The 17,764-nt window shown below is 40.3% G+C and overlaps 3 protein-coding genes across 5 annotated transcripts in view; 1 reads left to right on the plus strand and 2 right to left on the minus strand.

Annotated features, from left to right (window-relative positions):
* LOC129738309 (uncharacterized protein K02A2.6-like) lies at positions 1 to 4,000 on the plus strand. The gene is made up of 2 exons (XM_055729493.1): positions 1 to 3,276; positions 3,395 to 4,000. Exons 1-2 carry the CDS (start codon positions 1 to 3, stop codon positions 3,998 to 4,000), a joined length of 3,882 nt encoding a protein of 1,293 aa, XP_055585468.1.
* Positions 4,001 to 4,948: 948 nt separating this feature from the next.
* LOC129739698 (nucleoplasmin-like protein) lies at positions 4,949 to 7,072 on the minus strand. Its single transcript, XM_055731197.1, has 2 exons — positions 6,913 to 7,072; positions 4,949 to 5,703 (listed from the first exon to the last, which is right to left on the minus strand). Exons 1-2 carry the CDS (start codon positions 6,932 to 6,934, stop codon positions 5,198 to 5,200), a joined length of 528 nt encoding a protein of 175 aa, XP_055587172.1. The 5' UTR covers positions 6,935 to 7,072; the 3' UTR covers positions 4,949 to 5,197.
* Positions 7,073 to 10,695: 3,623 nt separating this feature from the next.
* The window catches only part of LOC129744649 (serine/arginine repetitive matrix protein 2-like), a 37,279-nt gene continuing 30,210 nt past the window's right edge, over positions 10,696 to 17,764 (minus strand). For all 3 annotated transcript variants that reach the window (XM_055737280.1, XM_055737297.1, XM_055737288.1), the window contains exons 2-7: positions 16,797 to 17,124; positions 16,531 to 16,726; positions 12,460 to 16,399; positions 12,273 to 12,390; positions 12,066 to 12,211; positions 10,696 to 11,683 (exon numbers count right to left, since the gene is read on the minus strand). In XM_055737280.1, coding sequence (XP_055593255.1) covers positions 11,505 to 11,683; positions 12,066 to 12,211; positions 12,273 to 12,390; positions 12,460 to 16,399; positions 16,531 to 16,726; positions 16,797 to 16,915 — 4,698 coding nt within the window. In that variant the 5' untranslated portion in view covers positions 16,916 to 17,124 and the 3' untranslated portion in view covers positions 10,696 to 11,504. The remainder of the gene's footprint in view (positions 11,684 to 12,065; positions 12,212 to 12,272; positions 12,391 to 12,459; positions 16,400 to 16,530; positions 16,727 to 16,796; positions 17,125 to 17,764) is intronic.

The raw sequence follows: 17,764 nt of genomic DNA on the forward strand, positions 1-17,764 counted from the left end.
ATGTCTCCAGAGTTCGAAGCTAGTCTTTTGCGGATACTCGAGAACCAAACCCGAATGCTCGAAGAATTCACCCGGCAACGAAACGTTCCAGCTCAAACCACAGGCGAAGGATCCAGTCAACAAAACGGTCATCAGAATCCGGAGGATCCACGCCGGCAGAACCAGAGCGAATTTGTGATCGAATCCCTGTCAAGCGGAATCCACGAATTCAACTACGATCCGGAAGCCGGAGCTACATTTGAAGCATGGTTTGCAAAATATGAGGACCTTTTTGAAGAAGACGCACGAAACCTGGACGATCCTGCTAAAGTTAGGCTCCTTCTCCGGAACCTTAGCACTGTAGCTCATAAGAAATATGTGAACTACATACTTCCGAAGAAATCAAAAGAAGTGACGTTTGCTGAGACGGTCAACACACTCAATTCCATCTTTGGCCGTCATACATCACTTTTCAATCTGCGATACCAGTGCCTCCAGCTCCAGAAAAACCAATTTGACGACTTCTACAAGTATGCCGGTATCGTCAACGAAAGATGTAAAGAATTCAAGCTGTCCGAAATTGATGCCGACCAGTTCAAATGTTTGCTCTTCGTGTGTGGCCTTAGTTCCTGCAAAGACGCCGACATCCGAACGTCTTTACTTTCAAAAATCGAAAGCTCCAACCCTACAATGCCGATGACGCTGCGTTCGTTGGCTGAGGAATGCCAGAGACTTCTGAATTTGAAACGGGACACTGCGATGATCGGAAGCACCGGAAACAAGCCGTCCGTACACGCTGTGAAGCAAACCCACTACCGGAAATCTTCGAGCCAACTGCAATCTGAAACGCCCAACACGCCTTGCTGGAGATGCGGTGAAACGCAGTATTCCAAGTTTTGCCCATATCAAACACATGAGTGCAAAACTTGCAAACAGATTGGGCATAAAGATGGATATTGTGCCTGTTTCAAACCGAAATCTCGCCGGAGGAGAAACAATAAACCAAAGCGACCCAAAGCCCAAGCCCAAGGAATATACTCCGTCAACCAGGTGAACATCGCAGCCAAACGGAAATTTGTTCATGCGGACATCAACGGCACAGCTGTTAAGCTTCAACTGGACAGTGCAGCAGATATCAGCATAATTTCTGAAGAGGTCTACAAGCAACTAGGCAGTCCGCCTGGTGAACAACCATCAATCAACGTTGTCAACGCTTCAGGTGACAGCATGGGTCTTATTAAGGAGTTCCCCTGTACAATCACCCTACACGACGTGGCCAAAGAAGGAAGATGTTTTGTCTCCAACGCAAGCGGTCTGAATTTGTTCGGTGCTGAATGGATTGAACTATTTGGTCTCTGGGACGTACCGTTCAACGCGGTGTGTCGTCAGATTTCTACAAAATGCTACCCTCAAGCTGCTCAACTAGTCGATGGTCTCCAAAAGAAATTCGTAAACTTTTTTAGCGACCAACTGGGACTTTGTTCAAAGAAGAAGGTTTCCTTAACAGTCAAGCCCGGTGCCAAGCCAGTATTCCGACAGAAACGTCCGGTTCCATACGCATCAACCGCCAAGATTGAAGAAGAACTCGAGCGACTTCAAAACCTGGGCATCATCACACCGGTTTCGTATGCAGAATGGGCCGCTCCAATTGTAGCTGTGCGAAAACCCAACGGCAAAGTGAGGATTTGTGCCGACTATTCTACAGGCTTAAATGAAGCACTCATCCCGAATCAACATCCACTTCCGCTTCCACAAGACATTTTCGCAAAGTTGGCCGGCAAAAAGTTTTTCTCACAAATCGATTTGTCGGACGCTTATCTTCAAGTCGAGGTCTGCGAATTTTCCAAAAAGCTGTTGACAATAAACACTCACAAGGGTCTGTTCCAGTTCAACCGACTTTCTCCGGGGGTAAAAACTGCACCTGGAGAATTCCAACATATTGTCGACAACATGATCGCTGATTTGGCGGACACAAGCGGATATCTCGACGACATCATCGTGGCAAGTGACACTTTGGAGGGCCACATTTCTGAAATCGATCGGTTGCTACGTCGTATCGAAGAGTATGGTTTCCATCTGAAAATCGAGAAAAGTACTTTCTTTATGCAACAAATAAAGTACCTTGGTTTCATAATTGACGCTGCAGGAATCCGTCCTGATCCATCGAAGGTCAAAGCTATCATCGACATGCCAGCCCCCAAAGATGTTTCAACTTTACGTTCGTTTCTTGGAGCAATCAACTATTACGGGAAATTCGTCAGGTCCATGCACGATTTACGTCACCCGTTGGATGCGCTACTCAAGAAAGAAGTCAAGTGGAACTGGTCGGAAGATTGTCAAAAGTCGTTTGAAAAATTCAAGAAACTTTTGCAATCCGACTTACTTCTGACCCACTACAATCCCAAACTGGAGATGATTGTAGCAGCTGACGCGTCGCTGTATGGAATTGGTGCTGTTCTACTGCACCGTTTCCCCGATGGTTCCATCAAGGCAGTTTGTCACGCTTCTCGAACACTCACAAGCGCTGATAAAAACTACTACCAAGGCGAAAAGGAAGGATTGGCCCTCATTTTTGCCTGCACAAAGTTCCACCGTATGATTTTTGGCCGGCATTTTACCCTCCACACCGATCACAAGCCTCTTCTTGGTATTTTTGGATCCAAGAAAGGTGTGCCGGTCCACACAGCAAGCAGACTACAACGGTGGGCACTCGTTCTTTTACAATACGATTTCAAGATCGAGTTCAAATCAACTGAAAGCTTCGGGCATGCAGACGTCTTATCAAGATTGATTGGACAACATTCCAAGCCAGATGAAGACTACGTGATCGCTAGCATGCAACTTGAAGCCGACATACGCAGTGTACAAGCCGAATCTGTAGCAGCATTACCAGTCGATCACCAGATGATTTTGCACGAGACCAAACAGGACAGAACCCTCCAAAAGGTGCTCCAGTTTCTCCGTAGCAATTGGCCATCATCCACATCCAACGCTGATTTGCTGCAATTTTTCAAAAGGAAGGACTCATTTTGCGAAATCGACGAATGTGTCATGTTTCTGGACCGAATCGTGATTCCAGCAACATTACGTGAAGCAGTTCTAAGGCAACTTTACGTGGGTCACCCAGGAATGCAGCGGATGAAATCGATTGCGAGAAGCTACGTCTATGGGCCTAACATCGACTGCGACATAGAAGATTTTGTTCGGAAATGTTCCAGTTATGCCATAGCAGCAAAAGCTCCGGTGAAATCAACGGAACTCCAGCTTTTCATCCTCAGTCCAATGGTCAAGCAGAGCGTTTCGTCGACACACTTAAACGAGCTCTCCTCAAGATGGGGGAGAAAAATCCAGATGAAGTGTTGCTGACTTTCCTCGAAACCTATACAGGTACACTCCGAACGCATCTCTTCCACAGAACAAATCCCCTGCTGAAGCTCTCCTAGGTCGGAGAATTCGCACCAAATTCGATTTGATGAAGCGTTCCAGACCCCAACCAACTTTGGTGAACGAGAATCAAAACAACCAGTACAACCAGAAGCACGGTTCCAAGCAACGGTTGTTCCAGCCGAACGATAAAGTGTTTGCTTTGATACACATCCGAAATCAGCAACACTGGGCCCAAGGTATCATCATCGAGCGAAAAGGTCAAGTCGTCTATACCGTTCTTCTGGATGATCCCAAACGCAAAGGATTGATAAGATCGCATGTCAATCAATTGCGTAGTAGAGCAGCATCAGACATGACGTCAACCGAGCAGCAAATTCCCCTTCAAGTTTTGCTAGAAGAATTTAAGATTCCGCAATCTAGAAGTGAAGCTGAAGACGTTGGTCAACCCGCTGATTCCGTAGCAGACGTACAACAAGATCAACTGCAGACATTGCCAGAAATCATCGATGAAGCTGGTCCATCTCATCCACGAATTCCTGAAGAGGTTCGAATTACAAGGAAACGAGCTGCGAAAATAACGCCACCCCGAAAGCGCCGATTACCATCCTATTTCCAGTACTACGAACTTTTCTAAGGGGGAGATTTTAGAGATCAAGCAATCCATGATGAGTTTGTGGAAATCTAGGCAATCCATGGTTTACACTTCTAACAATGTCATTAGAAAATAAATTCATTCTTAGTTAAGCTATTGAAAAGAACAGTCTTTCATTTACAAGACACAATAAAAGTGCTTATTGTTCATGTCAAAAATGAAAATGAACGATAGAAGCGAAAAGTTAATCTTTCTCTCCTTAAGGAAAACCCGTAAGATCTGACAAAAGTTGAGTGAAATTTTAGCTGCATCCCATTTGCACTTTTCCAAAACCATCACCCAAATTCAGCATGGTCATGTTCGGCGACACTACAAAGAAACCTCCAAAGAAAAAATGAAGTAGTTAACGGCCAAAAATAGCATTTTTTAAATGATCCCCATCCGAATCGATTTTAGAAAGCAAGTTGATCGAATCAATGATTTCAGGGCCAGACACAGTTAAAAAGTCTCAAATGCATTTTTTTAAGTGAATTTTTATTTGTTTTTCTCAAAACCCTGCCCCCGTATGCGCACGCTTTCTATGATCCCGTAGCACACATGTGTCCTCGTGAGATTACCCCTTCTTTTTGATCGTTACTTCAAAAGCACAACTTTTTCGGTTGAAATATATTTCTAGACTGTTTGGTAGTATTCCAACTTTTCTGTCCGAGAAATGTACAAAAACTAAAATAGATATAAATAATAGCAGTACTGTCGTGTTTTCTAAACAGAGGTAATTCTCTTCACTTTTAGCAGCAAAGCAACGGGGGCAACTTGGGGGGTTGTTTTCTCTTCTTATAAACTAATTTTGTTTTGTTTTTCATATGTTTGTGTAGGTTTTGTTTTATTTCACTGTATTAAAAGAGCAACTTGCCCTTATTTCCCCTTTTCTTCGCTAACTGGTGCAGCTGATGTAGGTTCTTTTTTCGAAAAAAAGGAATGGTATAACCATTTAAGTTGATTTTAGCGTATTTATCACTTACGATCGTTTTACAATTGTCTGCTAGTTGCTGAATGTAATTAGTTCATAATATATAGATGTTGATGTTGTATATTGTTAGTTATGTGGTAATAGTGTACTTTTAAAAGAAGGATCTGGAGTGAGGTGATCAACAAACGACGTTCGCCGTTCATTTATTAGCTCCGCATAGGTTCCTGATTAATAGAAACGACTATTGACGGGTTGCAGTGGGTGGCAGTTTATTTTTTGGGTTTGCTATTTTTAGCGTTATTACTTCCCGCCGGTCCCCCTACGCTTGGCTTCGGCTTTGAGTTGTTGGTCAGCTTCTGTTTCTTCTTCTGTGGGCCATCCTCATCCTCATCTTCGTCGTCTTCCTCCTCCTCAGGAACCTCTTCCTCCATCTCCTCCATGTCCTCAAACTCTTCGACCAGCGACCCGAGCAGATGCTGTCCGTGGATGTGTACCGGTCCCTTGCCCTCGAGCAGCGTGAATGTGACGGGCGAGTCGCAGAACTCCAGATCCAATCGGCACTGGCGGGCCTCGCCCACTTTCAGTACGGCAATCGGAATGCGCAGTGTGTCCCGAATGGTCATCGTTTCGACCTGCACCACGTTGAACTCGTCAGCGGCGGCCTGGTGACCGAGGATGCACTGTTTGATGATGAGCTTGTGTGTCCTGGGATAGTTGTCGGCTTTGGTGTCCGGATCCCAGGTCACTGACTTGTTGCTTTCATCCAAGGTAGATCCTGCGTTCAGATTTGAAAACAAGTTATTAAAAATTGAGCTAAGGTATAAGATTTTTTTTAATGTCTTTATTAAGATATAAAACTTCCAATATCCCGTCGAATCTTGGTGTTCTGCAGTAACTATCACACTAATAGTCAGAATTATTCTAAGCTATGCTTCGTTAACGTAATTGGCGAATTATTTCACAGAAAAACATATTAAAGTTAATAAAATTACAAATTTTCATTCTTCAGTGTATATTTGTACTGAATAATGCAGAATATGTATTTCAGGTACCAGGAAAGGATGGTAGGCTTAATAGCAACACGTTATCCTACCGTGGGACAAAAATGTCGATTTTCGAAGCGATAAGAGTAGTAATAGTGTTTTTTATGCTGTACAAAAAGCCTTTAAAACTAGTACAACTTCTTTAATTAATGACTTTATCCTCCCACGATAGATTTGAGACATATTTGACCCAGTTTCCTTTAAAATCTTTTGATAAGCATACCGTTAGTGCTCTGCCAAAGGTAGGTATTAACCTAACAAGATTTCAAAAAATATGTATTTCAGAGCACTTTAAATCGCTTTTATCGGTCGGCGATGAATTTTGTGTAACCAACACATTAACAATTTACGCGCCTAAACGAAATACAGGCAAAATACAAACATGTCAGTGTGCTGCAAACTACCATAATACAGAATGACTTGAATTCGCATAAGCGCTAACATAACCAATTTGTTTTCAATTTTCATTTCAAAACTTGTAAATCCTAAACTTTTCAAATAGGTTGCCGTTTTCAAATTGGTAACTTGAGGTCAATTCAAAAGACAAAACCCCCTTGGATTAAACAAAAATAAGCACTTCTTTCTTGTAAAACGACTCACACTCCAAAGGCGGGAATGAAAAAAAAACCGGCAAGTTTCATCAGGTAGGGTAATTCTAGATTTTAGTTTTACAAACAATACATGGTACACGTGTCAAAATGTAGAAACTGAAATGCTTTAAAATCAGTCAATTCCCAAAATCCAAGCCGAAAAAACATTTTACTTCGCATTAGCGCTTTTTTTGCTAGGAGGCACCCATGGCAGCCATTCCGGTTCATTACGAAATGGCAGCCAGAGACGCCGACTCGCGACAACTTTCAATTTTCCCCGAAAACCATCAAAATAATACACGAAACGAACGGAAAATATCTCCAATCGGAGGACTATCATTTCGTACTTACCATAAAAGTATTCATCGGCCATTTTAAAGCGTTTATCGATGACTTGAGTTAAAATTCAACAGCAGGGTAATTCGAAACACGGCACTTTTACACCACGTTAGGACTAGCAAGAGAATGATCGAACATCCGTTTTCCGACTCTTTCTGTCAAACAATGAGTGAGCCGCCTCCGTTTCGTTAGCGAAGCAAAAAGAGAAAAAAGCAAAAGGCAAAAGACGTCGTTAAACTACCGCTGCGCTCTCTCGTTTCGCTGGTAATTCGACTGGTTGGCAGCATTGCCACATAAAAATCTTATTTTATCTGAATAGAATCTCAAAAATCTGTATTGAAATCTGTATAGCTCATTTTGAAGCAGAATTAATGATTTTAAAATGCACTTATTTTTTCAAAAAAAAAAAAAACAAATTCGTCACCCGTGAAGATGTACATAGTTTCTATGCATCGTCCCGGGCGACGATTTTGATTGTTAGTGAAAACGCTATAAGACATTATCACTTTTACCGTGGCATCTTGCAAAATTGTTATTTAATTTATTTATTTATTTTTTTTTGGTTTTGCGAACTTTTTATTCCCCGAATAAAACCAATGATTTACATATGAGAATTGCGTCCATATGGCAAGAAGGTTAATTACTTAAGTTTTACGAGCATTTTATAACTAGAGGCTAACTCTGTTTAAGCTTGTTTGATTTTTAAAGGCCAACTTTAGATTCTTGATTGGTTCTCTGAAGCATGGCCGTGTTTAAGATTTTCATATAGAACAAGTCTCATTTTGAAGCTTGTGGACAGTAGAATTGTTTAAAGTATGATTTCATACATTTGCAGGTATAAATAGTTTAAAACTGTGTTGACCGCGAGCATAATCTGGAATAGTGAACAATGGAAAACCACCGCGGGCTAAAAATCTGTATAAAATTTATTAAAATTCTCAAAAATAGGTAATCTGTATATACAGATTCTTGTTTCCAAAAATTTGGAAAAATCTGCATGATTCAGAAAAATCTGTTCATGTGGTAACGCTGCTCGTTGGCTCGCTCTCTTTCCAGCGAACGGGACGTTTTTGCAGCTCTCTCGCATTCTTCGTTGTGTTTTACTCTTCTCTTAACAACTTCGCAGGGAACTCATTCAATGTTGCCAAATTTTAACAAAGTTTCCGAGACGACATTTTGGTTGCTAATTTAAAACTGCTTTACCGCGGACCATGGTAATACGAAAATAATACAACCAGCACAGCACTAAGAGCACTTGTATCCGTGGTCCAAACAGCCGGTTTAGACCCAAATTTCGTGTTACATTATACCAGTTTCATCTCAGCATTTTTTTGAACTGGTTTAAGGATTGTTCCAAAATTTATGATATTTGGATCCAATTTGACGCAGTTCTATAAACCGTTTGACAGTTAATGTTAATGTAACACGAGTGGGGTTGCCAGTTTTTTCACTGGATTGGATCTAATTTCATTGGCTCAATTCTTGTGACCCAAGGATAGACCACGCCGGATACAGGAAATAATCGAAACAAAATTTCAAACGAACACTACCGTTTACAAGTAGAACGCCAGAGAACTGGAATTGACTGATTTAGATACGAGGTGTCATAGTTATTTGACTCGATTATGAAATTAATACTCAACTGATTAGAGTAATCCGACATATAGTGCTCGGAAACAATACACATGTGTTACAGAAACGATTTACAGATTTTTTCTCACACCTAAATTTATCGGCTTAACTTTCTTAAAGTAGTGTTTCATTCATATTGCCCGGAAGTGCTCAATTAAAATAAGAAAGTGCCCAAGGTTTAAGAAACACAAGGTTCTCCATCATTCACAGTAAGTAGGCGAGAAGTGATCGGGTCGCTCAATGAGTTTGTTTACAAACATAAGAATATTTGCTTAGCTGTTCTATGGTTTGTTGGTAAAAAAAATTTCATGAGTTCCGCAGTTGTATATAACTAAAATGGCTGAATCGAGAATTTGACATACGGTAACACCTCCCATATATACACAGCTTGAATGTGCCTGGCAAAATTTGAAGAAAAATATGTACATCCGGCAACTCTTGTATTATTAAACCGGCGTTTGAAGAACTCATGATGAGCGTCTTTTTAAAATGACGTTTGATAACGGGCGGCTGAAAAGAGCAGCCGCTCGCTGTCAGGGCTGCCAGGCGTCCTGATTTTAAAAAATCTACAAAGTGTTTTATTTTTACAATTTACACCCCCAACCATACACACAACTTTGGTGCAAAAACTTAAAACTCGATACACACGAAATAATAACAATCGGAAGACTAAGGACACACCACACCTTGACAAAAGAAAAACTTTATCAGTGGAAGATTGCGAGAGACGAAAACTGCGATCATTGCCAGGTAAAAGAAGATATTAATCACATTTTATTTAACTGCACTAAATATAGAAATAGATCTAAATTTCAAGCTTTAATCATAAATAACAACATAGACACTATCTTAGAGAAAACTGACATTAAAATTTTAAAGGAAATAGCTAAATTTATAAAGATAAATAACATCAATGTTTGAAGTAAAACAGCAACCTTTTATGCACCTTAACCAGTTCAAGCACGTATAAAATAAACAAAAAACCCTTGCTGAGGTAAACAACTAAAACCACTGTAAAGTTTAACCGCGTAAAGATGCATATGTAGCACAAAACCACCCCTGAATCTGACAAGACTTGGCAGTTTAGCTGAACGTCAGCTTGCCATAAAAGAGAAGAAGAAGAAGAAGAAAGTGTTTTATTGAACTAACTGATGAAAGTGTTTTATTTACGACTACAAATCAAAGGCATTTCACTTATACAAGTTTTTGTTTGTGCTGAGTGTATTCATTTCAGAAACTATTTAATAAAGTCTTCAAAATATATGTAAATGGCCCTGATACAAGAAATATATCTAAATTATAATCCAAACTAAAGATTAAATGATGAGAACATCAGATAAATCTGTTTTAAAATAGTTTATGATGATCTTCGGTTCGAAAGATATTTGAACGGTTTTTTTTTATATACACTGCTACCCAGCCAAACTTTAGCTCGCATCACTAGCATAACGCGTCATACGTTAACTGTGTTGAATGCAATCATTTTTCGCGGCGATCTGATTTTTGGAAAAACCACTTGACCTCTCTGCTCATTTTGCACACTGCTATGTCATATAATAGCCTCTAGAACTGTTTAAAATATGCTGATATAATAAAATTAAAATTCTTAAAATGCCGTTTGTGATGATTGCCTGAAAAGTAACATGTCACGATCATGATATTTTTGTAATTTCTTTATTTGAAACGGTTCATACCTTGAGGCTTTAAAGCGCCAAACTAGTTTTGCATATTAACAATTGTTTGCTTAGGTCTAGATCATCACTTTTTGAAGAGAACAGGAAATAGATAGCGAAATATGAAAATAAAAAAGAATTTTAAATGAAGATCATAGCTTTTAGGAAAAGGTATATTTCCAACATGAAATCAATGTCTATCGCAGCTAGTACATCTCTTACTGGGATGATCATGATATGATGATGCATAAAAACTAGTAATTCGTCAAACCACTTTTATTAACTACACAGACTACATCGCAAATCACTTTTAATTGCTCATCGAAACGAAATTCGTTGAGGATTTATATAAAAAGGACTCAAGAATGGTATGATTCATTATTTTGTATTTCTGGTAGGTACTAACTTATCAAAAAAAAAATGTCATCTTGGTAATGATGTGCTACTTTAAGGGATTTCTCAAAGCATTAAGTTTTCTTATACTATTTTAGTGAACAAGCAAATTTTATTGTGTTCATATCTTCTTTTCATTCAACAGGATAACTAATGATTTTCACAACTGAAATCAGCAAAAAATGTCAACCTTCTTTTAAAACGTTCTACATTTTTCTTTTATTATCTGTTCCTGCAGCTTTCTCCTGAGGCACAACACACTTCATAGATATATTATGAAAAACATAAATCAACTTTAATTTTAATAATAGTATTAATAATAATAGCTTAATATCTCTTCAGGTGCTTCCTTCGGGTTTAAAGACTTTTCACCCCAAACAGTGGGTATATCGGTATTTCTTTTAGAAATTTTAAACTGTTTGCGATGATTGAAAAATAATTCTGCGATGATCGTAAGGTCTCTCCACCAACACAGTTAAAATGTTACTTTCAAATTTTCACTGGTTTTGTTGCTGATGGCACCGTTTTGTATTCTAAAATAATGTTGACACATTTTGCGCGCGATCAGTATAAAGCTTCAACTGAAATCTAGTTTTAAGTAGAAGCAAACAAACCAGAAAACACGATGCAACCATCACAGTAATGACAAGCTATATGAAATGATATAGGTATTTTAAGAAAAATAGTAAAACTAGCTATCAATATTTCAAAGAAATAGCACAATGAAAACCCGTTCATTAAACTAGAAAAAAACTATCAATAGCTAGAAACAAAAATGGAAGCTGAGGAAAGAGTTCCAGGCGATGGAAACACGGAAGATATTGCATGTTGGCAATCTACCGACCACACAATAGTACTTGGAGCAGATAAACCGATGCCAGCCATGGATCGATGATCGACACGTGGTCATGATTTGCGTAGCTTTTTGGTTATAATTTCCTTTTTCAGTTTTTTAAGCATTTCCTCAAACGTTTCACCAACGTCTTTGCGAGTAGCGCTGCTTTGTACCGGCAGAGGAGTCATCAACATCGAGCCATCTGGTGCTATGTAGGGGACCGGTTCATGTTTCATAGACATGTCACCATCTGTGGAGAAGGAACAGTTTAAAGAGATTATAAGTCAATGGTACGGTAATGCAAAAAAAACCGGACACCTTTAAGGAACATTCGTTTAAGAACTGTCTTGCGGAGATTAGAGGGTTTTTGCTTGAATAAGGCTTCGGGTCTTCGAGCTTTTGGATTGACGAATGGAAAATAAAATTAGCGATTGCATGCTCCTCATAAATTAAACGTATTTTGTGCAGGTAAAAATACTTTGCATCATTTCAAAGTTTATGAAAAGTATTGATACTATATTTAATATGAAATTGCCATAAAAAAAGCAAATGAATCGTAAAATAATAGAATGAATGAACATCAAATACAAAACAGTCAAAAATGCTGAACAAACAAATAAGAGAAAACTTACCTAAATCAGCATAATCAGTGCGACAGAAAGCACGACGTCCACCAAAACTAACATCGTATTCGCTTAGTTTAGGATCGTTGCCACTAGAATCAATAGCCTTGTATGCGTCCTGTGGCCTTTCAAATGTAACAAACCCATATTTAGCCCTGAAATAAGATCATTCATTAGATGTAGTTTAACGCTTCTCAACAACAACAAAAAACCTACCCTGATTCTTTGTAGTGTATAGTAACTTGCTTAATCCTTCCGTACTGGGTAAATTTGCGTTTGAGGTCCTCCCGCTTAAGCGCTGCCTCCAAACGTCCAACGTAGACAATGTTTCGTTCTATGAGAAGATAAACAAATAATCAATTAGTTAACAATTTTGTTATATGATTTCAATGGTCCAACTAACCAGGTGATTCACCAGGGCGCCTTCCAACTGTCTGACGCGAACGATTCCGTCCTCGGGACTCGGGTCGCGATGATGAACGAGATCGAGATCTCGACCGACTCGATCGGGACATGGATCGGGAATTTGAGGACGAAAAGCTGCTACGGCTTGTTGAGCGGGAAGAATCGCTTCGGGAACGGCGTCTGCTTCGAGGAACACGTTTCTCGTGATCCCGGTCGTAGTACCGTCGTTGACTTCTTTGACGACAACGTTCTGGTGACACACTGGAAGGCCGGTGATGGCGATGATAAGAATTGCTGCGACTCCGACGGCGTGGTGATCGAGAGCGACGGGAGCTGCACCGACTACGACTTCTTCGACGGCTGCTGCTGCTACGGTAGGAGTGAACAGAGCGATGACGAGCGTCCTCGTGCTCAGAAGAAGAGCTTTTGCTGCGACGTCTTCTATATTGGCGCCGATTACGATCACGCGAGCGCTCAACACTGTGACGGCTTTGTTGACTCTGGCGGGACGAACCGCAACTGCTTCGAGAAACGGTGCGTTGCTTTTGGGGTGACAGTTTTTTTATAGGAGGAAAGCGATCAGATGATGCGGTTTGAACACCGATTGACACGCCTTTCATTCGTTGTCGATCTTTTCGTAAATGCATTATAATTTTGTCTTCGCCATGCTGTTCGGTTTTCGGTTGTTCGGCAGGAGCAGCAGAAACACTTGATGGGGTTTCTCCATAGTCATGTTCATAGCTGCCACCGGCTTTTTCGGGTTTGCCCGGAGAAAAGGCATTTGGTGGAGAAACACCAATATTGGGAGATCCCTGTTGACAGGCTTGACCTCCAGATATGTGACGTTTCTCCGAAGGAGCCTCTGCTACAGTGTCAGTCTTGTTGTTGTTATTAATGTTGCTCTTTTTCTTTATAACCACTTCTTGAATGCTTGATATTAGTGAACTACTTGAAATGATAGCGGGCGCAGATGACTGGCAGCGTTTTATTGTGTCCTTGATGTCGGACAAAAGTTCATTTTTGGGAATGTTCATCTTGTCATCCTCAGAGACCGGCGGTTTTTTGTCTTTCATCTGATCTCGATTTGTTTCTTTAGGGTTGATCGTCACTTCAGTGTTGCAACCCATCGACACGATGATGATTTCTTCGTAGTCTTTGTGCAATTTGAGCATTGTTTTTTCTGCATTTTTGTCGTAGGGGATGGGATTGCCATGCTCATCGAAACCGATAGAAGTGATTTCGGCAAGTGGAACGATTTCAGGAACCGTTTTCGGAAGAATCTTCGCCTCAGACGACTTGATGACTGCTTCTTTTTTAAGTTGCTGCATTCGGAGAGCTTTGAGCTTGGCAGCCGAAATCGGATCTAGGGGAGTGGTTTTGTTTGGTATTTTTGTTTCCGCTGATTTGATTTGTTGCGATGAATCTGTACTGACAGTTGATTCAATATTCAGTGAACAGTTGCTAATCGATTCGCTAATTGTGGTCGAAGCACTCGTAATGCTGCTTCTGCTAGTGCTTTCTGCAACAGGCAGAGAATGAACTGATTCTTCTGCCGGGTGCTCTCTCCTTTTTTTGTATTCCTGTAGGTTAAGTTTCTTCTTCACTTTGACTGGGCATTCCACAGGGCTCCTACTGTTACAAGTATTTAAATTAATATTATCACCGCTGCTAGTGCTAGTTGCATTGATCAGTTGGATTTCAGACTTGAGACTCTCTTCAGTTTTATTGGGGATAACTGCAGGTTGTTCACTAACTGCAACGACAGAAACAACAGTCTGAACTCCGTTCAATTTATTTTGATTTATTTTTAGCAGAGAAATTTGCTTCGGCTGCGTTTGAGGTGGTTGCGCTACTACCGGCGGTGTTACGTTAACTATTCGTTCTACTTTTACGACAGCCGGCGAGATCGGTTCCTCTTTGACTAAAACCTTTTTCTCAACTGGACTTAAAGTTTGAGCTGATTTTTCACACGCCCTGTTATCTGTGTCAGCAGACTTGGTAGCGGTAGAGTCGCTTGGAATAGGGCGACTCTTATCACAGTTATCACCCGTTTTTTCTTTTTTGTCAGCTGGTCCCGTCGCTTCAGTAGATCGTTTTTTGTTTTTAGACATTTTTTTCTTCTGGCGAAGCTGATCCAGGGTTGGCAGTAGGAACGGAATTTCAATAGCTTTGCGCACCGGAGCCGTCGAACTTACGAAAGATCCTGCCTTAAGACCCTTTTTCGGTGAACAGTAATCATGGTCCAATTTTATATTACTCGTAGAAGATGTAAGAGGCTTTCTTTTTGAAACATCAGAAGATGGAACTTTGGGGATGGGCTTAGACTGTTTGCTGCTGCTGTTACCATTGCTCTTTTTATCAGCCGTATTTGCATTGCTCAATGTATGTTTGAGCTTGTGATTAGCATTAGTTAACTTACTTTTGGCCATCAGAGACAGCATTTTGTTACGTGCTAATTGTGCACCAGCGCTCAAAAGCTTAGTCTTGTTGTTTGTGGTGGAATTTTTAACGTTATTGATGCTACTTTTCATTGCATTTTTGTCAGTTTTGATTTCATGTATTTCAGATTTTACTGTCTGATGTGGTAATTGCGCTTGTGATATCTGGGGAGTAGTTTTGGAAGCAATTGGTACTTTTGGGAACGGTTTTGGCTGATTTATCATTCCGTTTGGATTCCAAGTGGGGTCAGATTTGGTATCATCTTTTCGCTTTGGTTTACCGAGCGTCCGTTCTATTCCGAAAATCGTTACACAAGTACGACTATCAGTTTCAGAATCCGATTCTTCTGTTTCGCTTTCACTGTGTTCTACTATTCGCTTAGATTTGTTTGTGCAGCTTCTTCTTGTAACCGATGATTCTTGGAATTCACAATTCGAAGATATCATTAACTCACGAAGCACCTTGAGCTGCTTTCCACGTGACTTGGGGGTTTTTTTCACTGGAGAAGTTTTAACATGTTTCTGGCGCTCCTGTTCCCTAGGTCCCGAAGCAGTCGAATCTGTAGTTCCAAAGTCATCTTCTGTAATATATGACGCTAAATCGAAATTGCTTCCTGCTAATTCTTGCACTAATCGATCATCTGATTCACTAGCTCGAACTGGAATACCTTTAAGAGGACTTAATTCATTCACTATTGCAGTTACATCCAAATCTTCGAAGCTCAAACTTGTGATATCATGTAAATTAGGTCCAACAATGGCAACCGGTGATTGTGGTAATGAAAAGGATTTTCTATTTATGCTCGTAGTACGCTTTCTTCGTTCGATAGCCATCATTTTTCGCCGTTCTATAACTCGAGCCAAACTATCTTGTTCTTGTACTTGTTCTTCATCCGAATCTAGTTCCGGGTCTGATCTTTGCACATAATCTGACGGATGACTGGAGGCTGAAGATGTTGCACGACTACTACTGCAGATGGTACTATTGCTACTGCTACTACTATTACTGTTGGTACTACTTCTGCTACTAGTGCCACTGTTTCTGCTTTTGTTACTGCACCTACTTTTGCTACTAGCACTACTGCTCGAACTAGAACTACTGAAACGTCCATCCATCTTATCACTTTCTCTAGCACTTAATGTCGCGCTTGTGGTACTGCTTCCTCCATCAGAACCTTCCTCATCGGAATCACGGTGTAGATTCTGTAACTCTGGTTCTATATCATCACTATCCAAATTTTCAATTACCCGAAGGACATTAGCTTGGTGTATCACGCGGTCGCCTGCGACAACCTCTTCTCCAACAGCTTTGGATGTTTGGTCACAGGGCGCAAATTCATATCCATTATAAAGATGCATCTGTTTCCCTTTTGTCATCTTATGCTGAATGACTAACTCTTCTTCATCCTCCTCCTCCTCTTCTTCCTCTTCTTCGGAATCATAATCACAGTTCGGATCTATCGAAATAACCTCTACGGCTGGTGACATTTCAACGTCCTCCTGCAAGAAATGGATGTTAACAATAAAGTTAGAATCTGTTCAGGATAACCCTATCGGAGTTTTGAAGTATCGGTTCAAGAGCATAATAACAATTTTAGTGGTGTGATGTTTCTGAAATCTCTGATACTTACATCCACTTCTTCCTCATCTTCGAAGTTTTCGCAATCAGCATCTCCAACGATAGAATGGCCAAAAGCGGAAATGGTAAACCGATTACTAAAGACTTGCTCTTCGTTTTGATCATCATTGGCATCTTCTTCATCCGGAGCGAAAGCATTGCCATAGTGATGACCGACTGCCGGTATGCTGTACTGTAAACTGCGGAATCTGCGAAACACCAAAAACCCACCAACAATTGGTCAAAATCTTCTTCCAAGATTCGCTAACTCTAACTTACCTTTCTTCAGGAAAGGCTTGAAATTCCGCCACGTAACCGACAGGGCCACGTGTGTTTACGTAATGCGATGTCACCGAGGTGTTTTTCGCAGACGATACTTTTAAAATCCTTGATTCCATGTTTAGTTATTAACAATAATATTTTTAATAATAATATATTACAAATTCCTATGTTGATACACGACGGATACACTTTATGGTTGGTTTAGCAGAAACTCGCTTTTCAATTGGGAAAAATCCCGGTTCTGGACCACCTCTCTCCAGAACCGAGACCGTCTTCAGTCGACCTGGTCTGATAGAGCTTCAGAAACTAGACGGCCTCGAAGTCACTGCAATTTGAAAAAAAAAGGAAAAAAAACAAATGAATATTACTCAGAGATGAAATCAACAATATGGTAAAATAAATCATTACATTGAACTATAACCAAAACATCGTCTCACTTGTCCTCTTTATATTATAAGCAGTAACTAGACCACGCGGTTCAATAAACGATCAGTATTCGGAGGTAGAAGAACAGCAATGGAGAATGAAACTGATGCTAACTGCCAAATTTGATACTGGGTGGTAAACACGTGCTTTTAAATATGACTGATCTGCAGAGAATTGAAAAAAAACATTTGACTGTATTGGTAACACGTCTGAAAGCTGTAACAAGAAAGGCTTCGAAAATAACGTTGAACATTGCTTTCTCAATGTGCTTAAATAATACCGTATTTGTTTTCACCACCCGAAAGTGTTGCACCTTCCACGATGAAAACGAGCATGAATCGAGTTTCGCACAGACGGCGGCAACGCTATTCAAACCGTATGGAGCACATCTCTCAGATTTCCCCTTTGTTTCCCCTCGTTTTGACAGATTTAAGCTTTTTTCCTCAGATTTGAGCTTTCGTCTCCTATGCTCTCAAGGCAAAAAAGCTTAAATCTGAGGAAAAAAAGCTTAAAAACGAGATTCACGACCACTTATTTAA

Source organism: Uranotaenia lowii, chromosome 1, assembly GCF_029784155.1.
Source record: "Uranotaenia lowii strain MFRU-FL chromosome 1, ASM2978415v1, whole genome shotgun sequence".
NCBI classification, from domain to species: domain Eukaryota; kingdom Metazoa; phylum Arthropoda; class Insecta; order Diptera; family Culicidae; genus Uranotaenia; species Uranotaenia lowii.

Coding starts and splice junctions, on each gene's coding strand:
- LOC129738309 (XM_055729493.1), top strand. CDS start 1: ATGTCTCCAGAGTTCGAAGCTAGTCTTTTGCGGATACTCGAGAACCAA. Junction 3,277..3,394: donor GTCCAATGGTCAAGCAGAGC/GTTTCGTCGACA, acceptor TCTCTTCCACAG/AACAAATCCCCTGCTGAAGC.
- LOC129739698 (XM_055731197.1), bottom strand. CDS start 6,934: ATGGCCGATGAATACTTTTATG. Junction 5,704..6,912: donor GGCCGATGAATACTTTTATG/GTAAGTACGAAA, acceptor ATCTGAACGCAG/GATCTACCTTGGATGAAAGC.